Raw genomic sequence first — 16,223 nt, forward strand, 5'->3', positions numbered from 1 at the left:
ATGATAACGTCACAGAAGGGGGCGTTTTCAGGGGCGGGACTTCTTGCTTCGTCCGGGAGGCTGTTTGTTGTTGATCGGGAGGTTTTGTCTGCTTTTGGTGACTGTTTCCCGGGGTTTGGGGACGGAGCGGCGAGGACAGTAAGGCAGGCCCACGTACGCCTCTGCGATCTAGGGGAGGGTCAGCTAAGCCGTCTGGACCCGTCGCGTGATCCTGCACTCTCCGCGGTGCGATGGCGGCGCTCTTGACCCCGGCGCAGGTGAGTGGACGATGCGCGCCCGCTCGGACCCACCCACGTGGCCCCGGCGTACTGCGGTGCTGGACGGCGGTGTCCTGTGGCTCGTCGCCTTGTCTTCTGCAGGACACTGTCTCGGAGCCTCGGGAGGGGGTCGCTTGTGCTCCATCTGGGAGCCGAGGTTAGGGGCTCCGTGCGGTGGATCCTGTTTCTGTCAGTCACTGGGACGTCGTGTAAAAGGGAAGACGTGCCCTCTAGAATTCCTCTCCCCAAGCCCACGCCAGTGGCGTGGAAGGACCTGCAGGGCGGAGCGCAGGCCGCACAGTCCTGAGACCTTTCTGCGTGTTGAGGCCGCGCCCCTTCTCGAGTCTAGGACCTTGAGTAACTTTCAGTGCTGCCCTTGACTTTTTTTTTGGCTGAGTCGTGAGGCATGTGAGATCCTAGTTCCTCGAGCAGGGATCGAACTGGTGTCCTCTCAATAGGGGATTATTGACCACTGGCCCGCCAGGATAGTTCCTGTGCTTGGCTTTTATATTAAAGTTCCTCCATCTGGGTTTAGGGAAATAGAAAAGGCACATGGATGACATATATTACCGTGTGTCCAGCATGGTCCAGGGAGCATCACTATGGCTCTCTTCACGGAGGTGCCTCCTGAGCCCATGTTGATGGCAGAGGCTCATCCCTGGGGGAATCTGATCCTTGGCTTCCCTGTCCTGTATCCTCTATAAAAATAAGGAGTAGGGTGGGGAAGAGGCAGCAGTAGCCTGCAGCAGTTTGGGGATTGCTGCTCTGCTAGGACAGAAGAGGTGTCAGGACCAGCTGGGAGCCCAAAAGACCAAGGAATTTACCTTTAAGTTTGCCAGGTGGCTCTAGAACTAGAACCTGCCTGCTAGTGTAGGAGATGTAAGGGATGTAGGTTCAATCCCCAGGTCGGGAAGGTCCCTTGTAAGAGGGCATGGCAACCCACTCCAGTATTCTGGCCTGGAGAATCCCATAGACAGAAGAGCCTGGCGGGCTACAATCCACAGGGTCTCACAGAGTCGTTCTAAGCCTGACATAGGACACACACACTTCAGGAGTGGCAGTTAGGTTTTGGTTGGTTTACAGCCAGAGTGTGTCTGCTTAAATGGTCAGGTATGTTGGTCTACAGGAATGTGGGGTCCCTTTGGACACAAAAACACAAGGGGTCCTGGGTAACTGCATAGCCATTGCCCTGAGTGCCCTCATCACAGTCCTGATCACTGTCAGGACTTGTCGTAGTTGTTAATTTCCCATCCACTTGGTTCCCTTCTTCACTTTATTTCAGACTCACTTCCATTCGCTGTCCTGAGAGAGGCTTTCCCTGGTGCCCAATCACAAGCGGACAGTCACCTCCTCAGCCTTCTGGCTCGTTTTTCTTGAGTTTGGAACCTTTTGGTCCCCCTCACATTGTTGTGTTCATTTATTTAGTTGTTCATTTAACATCTGTTTCCAGCCCTAGAACTTGAGCGCCTGTGGTGCTCTCTGCCAAGACCTGGAATGGCCCGGGCTTATAAAAGGTGCTCAGGAAATGGTGGAATGAATGAACGTCCCACTCAGGTGCCCTCATCACACCTACAGTAAATACAGGCTCCTGCACGGTGGCCCACAGGGCTGTCCTGGATCTGCCCTGTGAGTGTCTCCACACTCCTCCCCTTCTGTTCTTCCCTTGCTCACTGCACTCACTCCTGCCTGGTGTGCAGCTTTTGCTCTTGCATTTTGTCTTGTCTGATCCCGGATGTCTGCAGGGCTGTCTCTCCCCCCATCCCTGTGCCTCAGCGTCTCCTCTTAGGATAGTCTTTTCCCGGCCATTTTCCTTCTGGCTGAGGTACCCCTGGCTCCCACCTGCCCATCTTCTGGCAACTCTCTGCTGTCTTTTGCTGGATGGATGTTCAGTTCCCAGTTCTTTTCCTTTTTTTTTTTTTGCCACGCAACATGGCTTGTGGGATCTTAGTTCTGCAGCCGTCGATCGAACCCTGGGCTTCAGCAGTGAAAGCATGGAGTCCTAACCACTGGACCACCAGGGCATTTCCCTACTTCTGTAATTTAACCTGAGGTTATGGGTGACTTTCTAGGGCTCCCTGGACCTCAGGTCTTTGCCTGAGACAGAGTTGATGATGGCTTTACCTCGTGGGCTGAGTGGGGGCTTACTAAAACTTAGAACGGACATGGCCGACTTCACTGTGCCAGCCCTCCCACATCTGGTGTGTGGACGTGTCATTTTCTCTTTAGTTCTCAGATCCTGGCACAGTGGGAATGAGTGTAGTATTGATGGTGACACTGATGCTTGGAGAAGTGATGAGATGTTGTGTCTATGGTCACACTGCCAGGAAGTGTCAGACTTCAGACTCTTCATCTGAACCCCGGATCTCTGGCCCAGAGCGAGGGATCTGCAGTCACCTGAACCTCAGCGTGTGAGGCCCTCAGCCTGGGCAGGCACTCAGACAGGGTGAGGGCAGTTCAGGTGCCGTCGCTGCTGTGGCCATTGTTGGAATCTTGGGGATTTTTCCGAGAGCACTTAACCTCTGCCCCCCAGACCTCGTGGAACACCACTGTCTGTGTCATCTCCCGTGGCCTCCTTCACCCGAGGCTTTTCTCTCAGCCACAGTTGCTTTATGTCCCAAGGCTGCATCTGCTTCCCCCTTGAACCCAGCACAGAACTTGGCCCTCAGCAGGCCTCATGATTCTCTGCACCTCATGGGTCTCTGCATTTCACCGCCAACAGTGACTAGCTTGATCCCACCCAAGTGCGCAGCACCAACACTGCCGCCTGTGTTTGATTCTGCAGGTGGTGGTGACCTTCAAGGATGTGGCCGTAACCTTCACCCGGGAGGAATGGGGACAGCTTGACCTGGACCAGAGGACCCTGTTCCGGGAGGTGATGCTGGAGACCTGCGGGCTCCTGGTCTCCCTGGGTATGTGCTCAGCTCTTAGACCTGTGAGGACCCAGCCTCCTCCTGGTTTCTGGCTGACCAGAAGGTCACGGGAGTCACCCTTCCTCCTCCCCATGGGCCCTGCAGTTTGCTGGCCCCTCCTCCTGCCTGGTCTGTGTCTGGGATAGCAGTAGTGTCCCTCTGAATGCCAGCCCTCATCCCGGGGCCCAGTACCCTCGGCCATCAGCCTGAGGTCCCTGTTCTTGACTCCTCTGCCGGGAAGCTGACTGACCCAGCCTGGTGGGGTCACATGTCCCACAGACAGTTAGCAGGGATCTCTGAAGAGAAGGTGAGTCAGGCAGGCCCTCCATAGCGTTTGTCATCAGTGCCACCAAGGCCTGGGGAATACCGATGCCTCGATGTGACCCTGAGCAGTTTTGTTTCCTTTGGTTTGAGGTTGGGCTTAGGCATCCTTGGGTGGTTCTGAAGCACAGGGTGACTTAGATGAATCATCAGTCACGTTCCGGAAGGAGGGTCCCCTTCCCAGGTCCTGTCGCTGTGCCCCTGCCCAGGACTGGCTTCTGGTGATGACGTTCAAGGGCAAGGGTGTTGTGCAGACAGACGACCCCACCCTCTACGGCAGTTGCAGCCCTGGAGTGGTGTGTGCGCCCTGGGTTCCGGGTCACAAATCAACACATTCTTTACTGTGGGAGCAGCTACATTCATGGTCTTCCTCTTCCTGTGACAGAGTCCCAGACAGGGTGGAAGGGTTTCATTCTTCTCATCAAACACCTGTATCCTGTTTTTTGCCCCATCCACAGGGCACCCAGTTCCCAAACCAGAGCTGACCCACCTGCTGGAGCATGGGCAGAAGCTGTGGACAGGAGCCAGAGGCCTCCCGCGTGGTACCGGCCCAGGTAGGAGCAGCTAGCTTGTCCAGTTGGGCTCACGGCAGCCTTCAGGACGTGCGGGCACTGGTGCCTCTGAGCTGCTGTGTGAAGCCCTTCGTGGGGTCTGAGGTTTCTCTCGCATTGAGGTTTGGTGTGCATCAGCTGGCCAGCCTGGGACCACACCATTGTTTGGAGATCCAGGCACCTCCTCCTCCTTGTTTTTTGTTTTTTAATTTTCTCTATTAAGTTGAAGCACAGTTGATTTCCAGTGTTGTGCTGGTTATGCTGTATACGGCAGAGTGACTCAGTTAAACACGTGTATGTGTTCTTTCTCACTATGGTTTATCCCAGGACATCTGATACAGTTCCCGGTGCAGTAGGCTTGTTGCTTATCCATCCTGTGTGTAATAGTTTGCATCTGCTGACCCCAAACTCCCACTCCTTCCCCCTCATCACTGCCCCACTTGACAACGACAAGTCTGTTCTCAACATCTGCGAATCTGTTTCTGTTTCATAGATAAGTTCTTTTGTGTCGTATCGTTAGATTTCACACATAAGTTATACCATATGGCATTTGTTTTTGTCTGACTTATTTCACTATAGCATAATATCCTCTAGTTCCATCTGTGTTGCTGTAAATGGCATAATTTCATTCTTTTTTATGGCTGAGTAATATTCTGCTGTATATACGCACCACATCTTCATCCATTCATCTGTCAATGGACATTTAGGTTGCTTCCATGTCTTGGCTATTATGAATAGTGCTGCTATGAACACAGGGGTGTGTGTGTCTGATAGCCTACGGTGAACGACGTCAGATTCATGATCTTCAAAGATTTAGCTTCGGGACCAGGGACCAGGCTTGATCACTCACAAGCTTTTGTGTAGCAGAGTTTTATTAAAATGAAAAACGGACAGAGAAAGCTTCTGACATAGACATCAGAAGGGGGATGGTGAGTGCCCCACTTGCTGGTCTTAGCAAGAGAGCTATATACTTCTTAAATTGGTTATTACAATGAATCAAAAGAATGTCTCATCTCATTCAAAATTGGTGGAGAAATCAGAAGCTTTTCAGACAAGCAAAAGTTAAGAGAATTCAGCGCCACCAAACCAGCTTTACAACAAATGTTAAAGGGGCTTATACAGTGAGAAATAGAAGAAAAAGATCTGCAAAAGTGTCTCAAGGTTGTAAAGATCTTACTAGGCCCACTCCCACAGTTTACATTTTAAGATAACAGGATTAGTCAGAAGGTTTTCAAAGAGAAACAGTCCTCAAGCAGAATACATTGTTGCTATATAATCCTTAGTACAGAGTTTAAGCTGAGTTGTTTAGTTATGTTAAGACTAGGAATGTGAAAAAAAAAAAAGTTTGTCCTTTTCTCCTCATTGAGAACTCCAGACCCCTGTCTCCTCCTCGGGGACCCTAGAGTTCTTATCAGCCTACCTAGAAATTGACTCTCTCAAATCTTTTCAAATTAGAGTTTTGTCTGGATTTATGCCCAGGTGTGGGATTTCAGCTTCACTTTTTCTTTTTTCAGCTTTACTTTTTTTTTTTTTTTTTTTCAGCTTTACTTTTTAATATACATATAAACTGAAGTATCCTTTACCCCACCTAAAATTTAGAATATTTCCAGGACTGTGGCAGTTTCTGGTGCCCCGTCCTTGTCAGTAGCTGCTCCTGTAGCAGTCCCCACTGTTGACACTCTGTCATTGTGGATAGATTTTCTTTTTTCCTTTCTGAGGATGGGAGTGGGTGCCTTGAACAGCAGTTTCAGTTCTTGAGGCTGGGTGTCACCACGGTTGGTTTCTTCTGAGGTCTCTTTCTTTGGCATGTAGAACAAGATGGCTTGTCCTGGAGGGTGGCATTGCTGTCATCCTAACTGCCCCCCAGAGCAATGAGGATACTGACATTCAGCTGCTTCAGAGAATCAGAGCCAAAAGAGATATGTGTCCATTGAGATCTATTTTATTGATCTGGCTTCATGTGATTGTGAGGGCTAAGAGATTTTGAAATCTGCAGGGCAGGCCAGTAAGCTGGGAGAGTAGATGCTTGCAGCCTTGAGTCTGGAGGCAGAATTCTTTCCTCCTAGGGCATCTCAGTCTTTTCTCTCTTTTTAAAAAAAAAATTTATGTATTTTTAATTGGAGGATAATTGCTTTACAATGTTGTGTTGGTTTCCGCCATACATTAAAATGTATCAGCCATTGGCACACATACCTCCCCTCTCTCTTGGCCTTCCCTCCCACCTGCCACCCCTCAGTCTTTGCTCTTAAGGCTACTAATTGATTGGATTTGGCCCAACATATGAAGGGGAATCTGCTTTTCTCAAAGTCTGAGAATTTCACTGTCAGTATGAACTGTGGTGTTGGAGCAGACTCTTGAGAGTCCCTTGGACTGCAAGGAGATCCAACCAGTCCATCCTAAAGGAGATCAGTCCTGGGTGTTCATTGGAAGGACTGATGCTGAAGCTGAAACTCCAGTGCTTTGGCCACCTCATGCGAAGAGTTGACTCATTGGAAAAGACCCTGATGCTGGGAGGGATTGGGGGCAGGAGGAGAAGGGGATGACAGAGGATGAGATGGCTGGATGGCATCACCGACTCGATGGGCATGAGTTTGAGTAAACTCCGGGACTTGGTGATGGACAGGGAGGCCTGGCGTGCTGCGATTCATGGGGTCGCAAAGAGTCGGACATGACTGAGCGACTGAACTGAACTGAGTACCTAAAAAGTACCTTCCCAGCAACACGCCGGATGGTATTTGGACAAAGAGCTCGGCACAACCACCAAGTCAACTTGATGTACAAAATTAACCACCATAAACGCTCACATGGTGCCAAGAACTGTGCCAAGAGCTTTGTAGGCATTTTCTCATTTAACCCTCATTACAGCTGGAGAAAGTCTTCTCGTCTCTCAGGTGAGGAAATTATGACTTAGAGAAGAGAGAAGGGACTTCCCTGGTGGGCCAGTGGTGAGGGCTGTGTGCTTCCACTGCAGGGGGCGAGGGTTTGATCCCTGGTCAGGGTACTAAGATCCCACAAACCACGCCTGGAACTGAGGCATTCTGACTCCAGAGCCCTTCCTGCTGACACCACATTAATGCCCCTCAGCAGCGGAAACTCGTGTTTCCTACCGTTTGGCCTGGTGTGTCCCTCTGCCCCTTCTCTTCTGAGGTTGTCACTGTCTTCTTCCTGTAACCGCCCCTGTAGTATTGCCTTCACCAGGCTTCTCGTGCTGTTTTCTTTTTCTAACCCTTTTTTTCCTTTTTGGCCACATCACAAAGGCTGGCAGGATCTCCAGAGGTTGAACCCAGTCCTCAGCAGTGAGGACATGGAGTCCTCATCACTGGACTGCCAGGGAATTCCTCTCTCTCCTTTTTTAGGCACTATTTTCAGTGTTTTGTGTATCAACCACTTGTTGTTTTAGTTGTTAATTTGATAAGTCATGTCTGACTCTTTACAACCTCATGGACTGTAGCCTGCCGGAGGCTTCTCAGTCCATGGGATTCTCCAGGCAAGAATCCTGGAGTGGGTTTCCATTTCCTTCTCCAGGGGATCTTCCCGACCCGGGGATCAAACCCATTTCTCTTGCATTGGCAGATGGATTCTTTACCACTGAGCCACCAGGGAAGTTTCAGCCACTTAGATAACACTTATTACCTCCCAGGTCATCTTCTAGGCACCTTTTTAAAAAAATTGGAATAGAGTTGATTTACACTGTTGTGTTAGTTTCAGATGTACAGCAAAGTGATTCAATTATACACACACACATATATATTCTTTTTCAGATTCTTTTCCTGTATTGGTTATTGCAAGATATTGAGTATAATCCCTGTGTTATACAGGAGGTTTTTGTCATTTATCTATTTCATATATGATAGTGTGCATCAAGTAATCCCAAACTCCTATTTATCTTTCCCTCCTCACCCTTTCCCCTTTGGTGACCAAAAGTTTGTTTTCTGTGTGTGGGTCTGTTTCTGTTTTGTAAATTAGTTGAATTTGTATCTTTTTTTCTTTTAGGTTCCACATATAAGTGATATGATATTTATCTTTTTCTGAATTACTTCACTTAGTATGATCATCTCTAGGTTCATCCATGTTGCTGTAAATGGTTTTATTCTTTTTTACGGCTGAGTAACATTCCATTTTCTTATAATTCTTAAGCAGTCTCCAGGGGTGAATCTACTCACACTTACTCTTCTATTTCAACCCAGTACCGCATCCTTCTTTCTGGCAACTCCAGTGTCTGCATTAGGACCCAGCTTGTGGGCTTACCAGGTGGCACAGTGGTAAAGAATCTGCCTGCCAATATAGGAGACACAGGAGATGTAGGTTCGATCCCTGAATCAGGAAGATCCCCTAGAGAAGGAAATGGCAACTCACTTCAGTATTCTTGCCATGGACAGAGGAGCCTGGCGGGCTACAGTCCACGGGGTCACAAAGAGTCGGCCATGACCGAGCATGTGCACGCACACGCGCACACACACACACACACACACACACACACACAAAACACATCTCAGGGAAGATGGGCTATTGCTTCCCTGTGTCACAAGATGGCACATTCCTGCATTCTTACAGAACCAAGACGTCAATCCTCGGGACAGATGCTCTCCAGACAGTTTTATTGAAACTGTCCTCCCTCCCCTGCTTCAGGTCCTCTGTCTCCCGGCCCATCTTGCCCTCAGATCACCCCTTTCGTGCTGTCAGGGTACAAGGATCATAAAAAGTAATTGGAAATCTAGGTTATGTTGGTGTAAAGCCACAGCAGGTGTCAGAGGCGCTGCCCTCATCCTCGTTTGTCCACTGAAGTGTTGCTTTGGTTCCTGCCCTGTTGCATCACTAAAAATCCCCCTTCATGTATTGGCTTCTTTCCAGGTGACAGAGCAAAATGTCAGACCAGAGAGCCAAGCAATTCGCAGCCAGTTTTATCTGAGGAAGCCTTGCTCCGGGGAAGCCTGACTCTGGGATCTTCCTGGAACTCCAGGTTGGGGCGAGCTGGGGCTCCACAAGGGCTCTTGGAAATGCAGAGAGGTCCAGAGAGGCCAGAGATGGATGCTGGCAAGGAGGCCCATCCTGGGAAGAGGAGCCTTGAGGATGATGGTTTAGGGGCAGGTGATGGTCTGCACTCAGGGGCGTTCCAGGAGAGAGTTTCTCGGGGGGATTTTCTCCACCCACGTGAGCCACAGCGACCTGGAAAAGGTACCCCCCTTCATCACCTCTATAAGTGTAAGCAGTGCGGGAAGGCTTTCAACAGAAAGTGGTACCTCGTGCGCCACCAGCGGATTCACACGGGCATGAAGCCCTACGAGTGCAACGCGTGTGGGAAAGCCTTCAGCCAGAGCTCCACGCTGATCCGCCACTACCTCATCCACACCGGGGAGAAGCCGTACAAGTGTGCCGCGTGCGGCAAGGCCTTCAAGCGCAGGTCCTACCTCCTGCAGCACCAGCCGGTGCACACGGGGGAGAAGCCCTACGAGTGCAGCCAGTGTCGCAAGGCCTTCACCCACCGCTCCACCTTCATCCGCCACCACCGCACCCACTCCGGCGAAAAACCCTTCGCATGCAAAGAGTGTGAGAAGTCGTTCAGCAACCGAGCGCACCTCATCCAGCACTACGTCATCCACACTGGGGAGAAGCCCTACGAGTGCGCAGAGTGCGCCAAGGCCTTCCGCTGCAGCTCGGAGCTGCTGCAGCACCAGCGGGTCCACACCGGCGAGAAGCCCTACGCCTGCTCCCAGTGCGGGAAGGCCTTCCACCGGAGCACCTACCTCCTGCAGCACTCGGTCATCCACACCGCGGAGACACCGTTCAAGTGCTCCCAGTGCGGCAAGGCCTTCAAGCGCAGGTCCCACCTCCTGCAGCACCAGCGGGTTCACACTTGAGAAGGCGGCCTTCACCCGCCGCTCGCCCTTGGTCTTTAAGGAGGAGATCCAGGCTGGAGGGGAAAAGTTCTTCCAGCAAAGAACACTGGAGAAGGCTTTTTTGGGCCCCTCTTCAAACCCACAGATGGTCACATGGGAGAGACGCCTGTGAATGCAGTAAATATCGGGAGGCCTCAGCCCCCAACCATGGGAGGAGTCAGGCTGCAGAGAAGCTCAGTGAGAAGCCACGTCACCCATGGGTCCACCTCTGTCAACCTCAGAGCACACTCCGGGGAGGGACAGCCTGCAGATAACCTGAGCTAAAAGAGAAGGGTCTTCTGCCACCTGAGATGGCGTAGTGAAGAGGAACCACGTAGTTATCGCCTTGAGAAAACCTGTGTCAGGTCATCCACCACTTGTCACACTAGGGCCACATCAGAACCTCACGGAGCTCATGCTTTTCCTGTGAGGAAGCAGAGAGGGGACAGACTCAGGGGTGTTTGCCCTTATGACGACCTCCGGCCACAGGGCTCCTTTGGGTTTGCACTTAAGAGGCCATCTCAGCGTTATGTTTAAAAGGAAAATAACAAGGGAACTCCCGTGTGGTCCAGGGGTTGGGATTCTGTGCTCTCACTGCTCAGGGCCTGGGTTCAATCCCCGGTCAGAGAACTAACATCCTGCAAGCCCCACAGTGTGGGGAAATAGAAAACTAGCAAGGAGGTGGAGGGGATGAAGATGAAGACTATAAACATGAAAAGTGAAAGTGTTGGTCACTTAGTCGTGTCAGACTCTTTGTGACCCCATGGACTTTAGCTCGCCAGGCTTCTCTGTCCATAGAATTCTCCAGACAAGAATACTGGAGCAGGTAGCCATTCCCTTCTCCAGGGGATCTTCCTGACCCAGGGAGTCAACCCAGATCTCCTGCATTGCAGGCAGATTCTTTCCCGTCTGAGCCACTAGGGAAGCACAGACGCATAAATAACAAAAATGGTTTTGCAAGCTCTTTCAGACTTTGCTGCCAAGGCTCCTGCTGTTTTTCATCAGTTCTATTTTTGAGGGGCAGTATTGGAGAGAAAAAATTGCAGCCCTTTATTTTTATATGTTCACTGCTGTCCCCACCCATTAGGAGCTTAATTATTTGTGAGAAATATGAAGGCTTGAGTCATGAGCTACTTGAACTAGTAAGAAATTGGAATACTAAAAATAACATTACACAGTATATTTTATATTTGAGAGAATGGCCCACATAAGGATCACCACATTAAAATCTGCACCGCAAAGGCTGTTGAATTTTTTTTTTAATAAGTAAACTTGTTTGTCTACTTTTAAATGCCCAATACTCTCACTCTTCTTCTGTTTTTAAGTTTAAAAAGAAGTACGTTTATTAACATATGCACACATTTTTCAAAAATAGCAACAGTTAGGATATTTAGGGAAATTCACTCCAAAATTCAACAAACCTCAGTGAAAAGTTGCATGCAAATCAGTTACTTGAAGCTATTAATTGACTGCATTTTCAGTCTTCAACGGGCTCTTTTTAAGGATGTTTAGCAGTGTGGAAGATTAATCAATCCACATCACTTAGGGGCTTTATTTTTATTGGAATATAGTTGATTTTCAATGTTGTGTTTCAGATGTACAGCAAAGTGATTTAGTTATTCATATACATACATCCATTCTTTTTCAGATTATTTTCCCTTGCAGGTTATTACAAAATATTGAGTATAGCTCCTTGTGCTATACAATAGGTCATTCTTGATTATCTATTTTATATACAGTAGTTTGTGTATCTTAATCCTAATCTCCCAATTTATCTTCCCTCCCCCAACTCTCACTCTTTTAAAAAAAAAAATTTTTTTTAATTGGAGGATAATTGCTTTACAATATTGTGTTTGTTTCTGCCATAGATCAACATGAATTAGCCACAGGTATACATATGTCCCCTCCGTCTTGAACCTCTCTCCCACTTCCTACCGCATCGCTCTTTCTTGATTCCATTCTTAGGTGGGTTTTTTTTTGATCGTTCATTTTTCACTTAGATGCCTGAATCACTGTTCTGGGCACTTGAAAGGCATCATTGAACAAAACAAGTTGAAAAAAGAAAAAATCTTGCCCTTCAGAGTTAACATAAACAGCATAATAAATAAACTATCTAAAAAACGAGATGATCCTAAGTATTACTGAAGGAAAAAACTGAAGTAGGGTAAGTTGAATCATACACACCAAGCTATGAGGGGATAAGGACAGGTCATAATTGTAAATCAAATAAAGTTGGGACATCTTCAAGAAGGTGGCTTTTATACAAAGACTTGGAAGAGAAGGCACTGGCTCTGTGGGTATCAGGAGAAATTCTCTCCAAATAGAGGGAATGTCCAGTTCAAGGGCTTTGTGGCTGGAATATATCCTGGAATGTTTGAGGCAGATCAAGGAGGTCATGGAGCTGAATCAGTGATGAAGAGGGAATAACAGGAGATTATTTCAGAGAGGATTGGGGATTTGTTTGCAGGCAAACACTGCATAACACTATGAGGGTCTTGGCTTTGACTCTAAATGAAGTGGGGAGACATTGCAGTTTTTGAAACGGAAATGGCTTCATCTGCGACGCCTCTGAAGGGCCACACTGGCTGATGTATTGAATGTAACCATATCGGCGTGTTTGTTTTATTATCTCTTGACAGCAAGGTGATCATCCTGTACAGGTGTGACCTTCTGAACTGAGTACTAGTGTTTTCCTCTTTTTGCTGTTTCAGGCTCTTATCCTGGGGAGAAGACAGGACATTTCCAAGTCCCCCCTCTGCAGCTTTCTAGGGGTTGGAAAGAGTGAAAGAGTTAGTCTCTCAGTCATGTCTGACTCTTTGCGACCCTGTGGACTGTAGTCCACCAGGCTCCTCTGTCCGTGGGATTCTCCAGGCAAGAATACTGGAGTGGGTAGCCATCCCCTTCTCCAGGGGAATCTTCCTGACCCAGGGATCAAATCCAGGTCTCCTGCACTGCAGGCAGATTCTATACCATCTGAGCCATTCAGTAAAATAAAACACATCTGAGTTAAGATGACTATAAAGGGGACGAGTCTCCTTGTTCAGTCTTGTTTGTGTGAAGTTTTTGTTTTGTTTTTTAATAGAATACAGTGCCAGGCATGTTAGGTGAGTCCAGATGTAAACATGTAGGTATGTTTATGCGGGTTTCACAGTTGCAACTGTGGACTTACCTCCTTTGCTCTGGCACTGGATGTGAGTGCTTAAAATTTGTCCTGAAGTTTTTTTTAAAATCAGTATTAACTTAAAAAATGAGCCATACAAGGACTTCCCTGCGGTCCAGTGGTTAAGGTCCTGCACTTCCGCTGCAGGGGGCGCAGACAACTTCCAACATGAGTAGACTCTTCACATTAGGACTGAGATGGATGGTAACCTTCTAGCACATATTTCAAGGTGAGAGAAGACAGTTCATTTCTTCCTTTCTAATGCACATATGTATATACATATATATTTTTTTTTCTCATATAGAATTAAGTAGTTCCCATGGAGTACTGCTGAAGGACACAGAAGATACCAATTATATTTCTTTAGTCCCTGATCTTAGGAGAAATATAAATATAACATATGGTATATGTTGTAGAATATTTTTATAGGTTAGATGTTTAAGGAAATCCATTCTGTACTTTGCTTTAAAAAAATGGGTGAATTAGCATCAAATTATACTTTATGCATCTTTTGAATTGATTATATGATATTTTTGTGTTTTTAAATTTTTCATATAGCTTCAAACTTACAGAAAAGTTGCAAGGGTAGCAAAAGACATTCTTGCATAAATTTTACCCAGGTTAAACAATTGTCTGTTTTGCACCTTTTTCCTGGTCATTGTCTCCACATACATACTATTGTGTATATCTGAGCAATTTGAGTTTAATTTGGAAGTATTTTGCCTCTGTACAAGTGAATACTTCAATATATGTTATACCTAAGAGCACATTTTATGTTAGAGTAGTATCATAATCAGGAAGTTCAATATTGGTAAAATACTAGTTTTTAACAAAAAAAAATTTGGCCATGTTACATGGCTTGTAGGATCCTAGTTACCCAACCAGGGCTCAAACCTGTGCCCCCTGCAGTGGAGTCAGAGTCCTAACCACTGGACCACCAGGGACTTCCAATACTATTATTTAATCCATAGTCCATACTCACATGTTATCATTCATCCCAATATTTTCCCTTGGCATTTTTCCTGGTCCGTGACCAAATTCAAAATTGCGTGTTACATTTAGTTATCATTATCCTCTGTGCTCCCTTTAATGAAACAGTTCGTCAGTGTTTCACTGAGTTCCTTAGAATCGACTATCTGGACAAATATAAGTCATTTATTTTGTACAATTTCCTTTTATTTTTCTGATGCTCCCTAATGATTGTATTTCACCTCTGTATTATTTAACAGAGAAACCCACAGGAGTGATATTTTATATTTCACAGTACTTCTTATCAGGAGGCATGTGATGTCCATGCTTCTCAATGTTTATATTCATTTTAGGCACTTATTTAAGTTTGTGTTCTTGACTTTAGAATTACTATTTTCCTTTCCAGTAAATATTCAGAAGATATTTTGAAACTGTGTAAATATACTGATCCATATGAATATTTCATCCCTTAGTTTTAGCCACCACTGATGATTTTCAGATTCCATCAATTTTCTTATTTATTTGACTGCACTGGGTCTTAGTTGTGGCATGCAGCATATGGAATCTAGTTCCTTGACCAGGGATTGAACCCAGACACCCTGCATTGGAAGCTCAGAGTATTAGCCACTAGATCACCAGGGAAGTCTTCCTTCAATTTTCCATATTAGTTGGCATTCTGCTTTGAAATTCTGCTTCCCAAGTGAGTTGTCCATTAATTTGTATCAATATCAGTGGATTTTTAAATATTTAAATTATTATTAAGCAGGTTAAAGTCCAGCACTGTCATTTGTTTTGAAACTCAAAATTTCCCAGATTTAAGTCCATTGGGGTTTCCTTTATGTTGGCTGGTTTGTCTCATTTTCATGTCAATATCATATTTTGTGCACTTAGCTGTGGTACAAAAGATATTAATGGTTTTATCCTGCAAATTTCCTTTCCCCAAAAGGACTCTATTTGTATAGATTTATATGGTCTGAATTTTCAAACTTAATTTTACATTCCATTCTTGAAATTTTTCTTTCTTTGCTTTTTTCATGCCTTTGACAGGAGTAGCAATGCTACTTAGAAATATCTGACATGTTTTCTCATTTATACACTGGTTTATGCAGTGCATATATCAATAGAAGTTTTTGCACAAAGGAACAAAGGTTTAAAGTAACAGTGTAGTGAAAGTGAAAGTCGCATCTGACTCTTTGAGACCCCATGGACTATATAGTCCGTGAAATTCTCCAGGCGAGAATACTGGAATGGGTAGCCATTCCCTTCTCCAGGGGATCTTCCCAACCCAGGGATCGAACCTATGTCTCCCGAATTGCAGATGGATTCTTTACTAGCTGAGCCACAAGGGCAAGCCTAAGAATACTGGAGTTGGTAGACTATCCCTTCTCCAGGGGATCTTCCCCACCCGGGGTCCCCTGCCTTGCAGGCAAATTCTTTACCACCTGAGCTATGTAGTACCAAATGCTTTTACAAAATAATTTTAATAGATAACCTAATGAAGGTTTATGATATTAATTTCTCTAGTGTTACCAACATTAGATAATGTCAGACTTACTTAGGTTTCATCAATCTGATTGGTTGCCTGTTCCTTTTCCTAATGAAAAATAAAATAATTTTTTAAAAAATGTTCATGCATTTTGTAATTCTGATCTCAAGTGGCATACAAGACTTTTGCCTTCTGAAGATTTTCAATCTTTTCCTCATTAATTTGTAGTACTTACTGAATTTACTTACTATTTATATATTAACTTTAAAAATTTATAGATAGCTCATATCTTGTTTTCTTGTTTCAATTTTTTTTTAAAAGCCTGCTATTTTCATATAGTTTGTGTATATACTGTGAACACATTTATAGGACTTTTCCAGGCAAGAATACTGGAGTGGGTTGCCATTTCCTTCTCCATAGGAGGCTTTTTATTGTGGGCCTCCTGTACCTCCCCCTCTTGTGAAACCACGAATTTTTGACCTGGACCACCCTGCAAATATTCCAAGGACTCTGCAAGAATGTCTGCAACTTATCACACGGGTTACCTCCCTCTAGTGATAGCCATAGCACTCAATCCTGTTCTTCCAAGACTAGCTTCTGCCTCCAACTCCAATTAAAATTCTTTGGAGTGCAAACCTGTCTTTGTCTTTAAAAGCTCCTTTTATTCCCTAGACAACATCTTTTTTTATTGCTA

The 16,223-nt window shown here is 46.2% G+C and overlaps 1 protein-coding gene across 3 annotated transcripts; it reads left to right on the plus strand.

The window, feature by feature from the left end:
* Positions 1 to 39: 39 nt before the first annotated feature.
* LOC122420046 (zinc finger protein 550-like) lies at positions 40 to 11,588 on the plus strand. 3 transcript variants are annotated; one of them, XM_043434775.1, is made up of 5 exons: positions 40 to 257; positions 1,708 to 1,883; positions 3,040 to 3,166; positions 3,946 to 4,041; positions 8,890 to 11,588. In XM_043434775.1, exons 3-5 carry the CDS (start codon positions 3,133 to 3,135, stop codon positions 9,894 to 9,896), a joined length of 1,137 nt encoding a protein of 378 aa, XP_043290710.1. In that variant the 5' UTR covers positions 40 to 257; positions 1,708 to 1,883; positions 3,040 to 3,132; the 3' UTR covers positions 9,897 to 11,588. The 3 variants fall into 3 exon arrangements, with proteins under 3 accessions (XP_043290710.1, XP_043290708.1, XP_043290709.1); XM_043434773.1 differs by lacking the exon at positions 1,708 to 1,883; XM_043434774.1 differs by lacking the exons at positions 40 to 257; positions 1,708 to 1,883; positions 3,040 to 3,166; positions 3,946 to 4,041 and adding an exon at positions 6,643 to 6,929.
* Positions 11,589 to 16,223: the final 4,635 nt, after the last annotated feature.

The sequence above is a fragment of the Cervus canadensis genome, chromosome 18, assembly GCF_019320065.1.
Source record: "Cervus canadensis isolate Bull #8, Minnesota chromosome 18, ASM1932006v1, whole genome shotgun sequence".
Taxonomy (NCBI): Eukaryota; Metazoa; Chordata; class Mammalia; order Artiodactyla; family Cervidae; genus Cervus; species Cervus canadensis.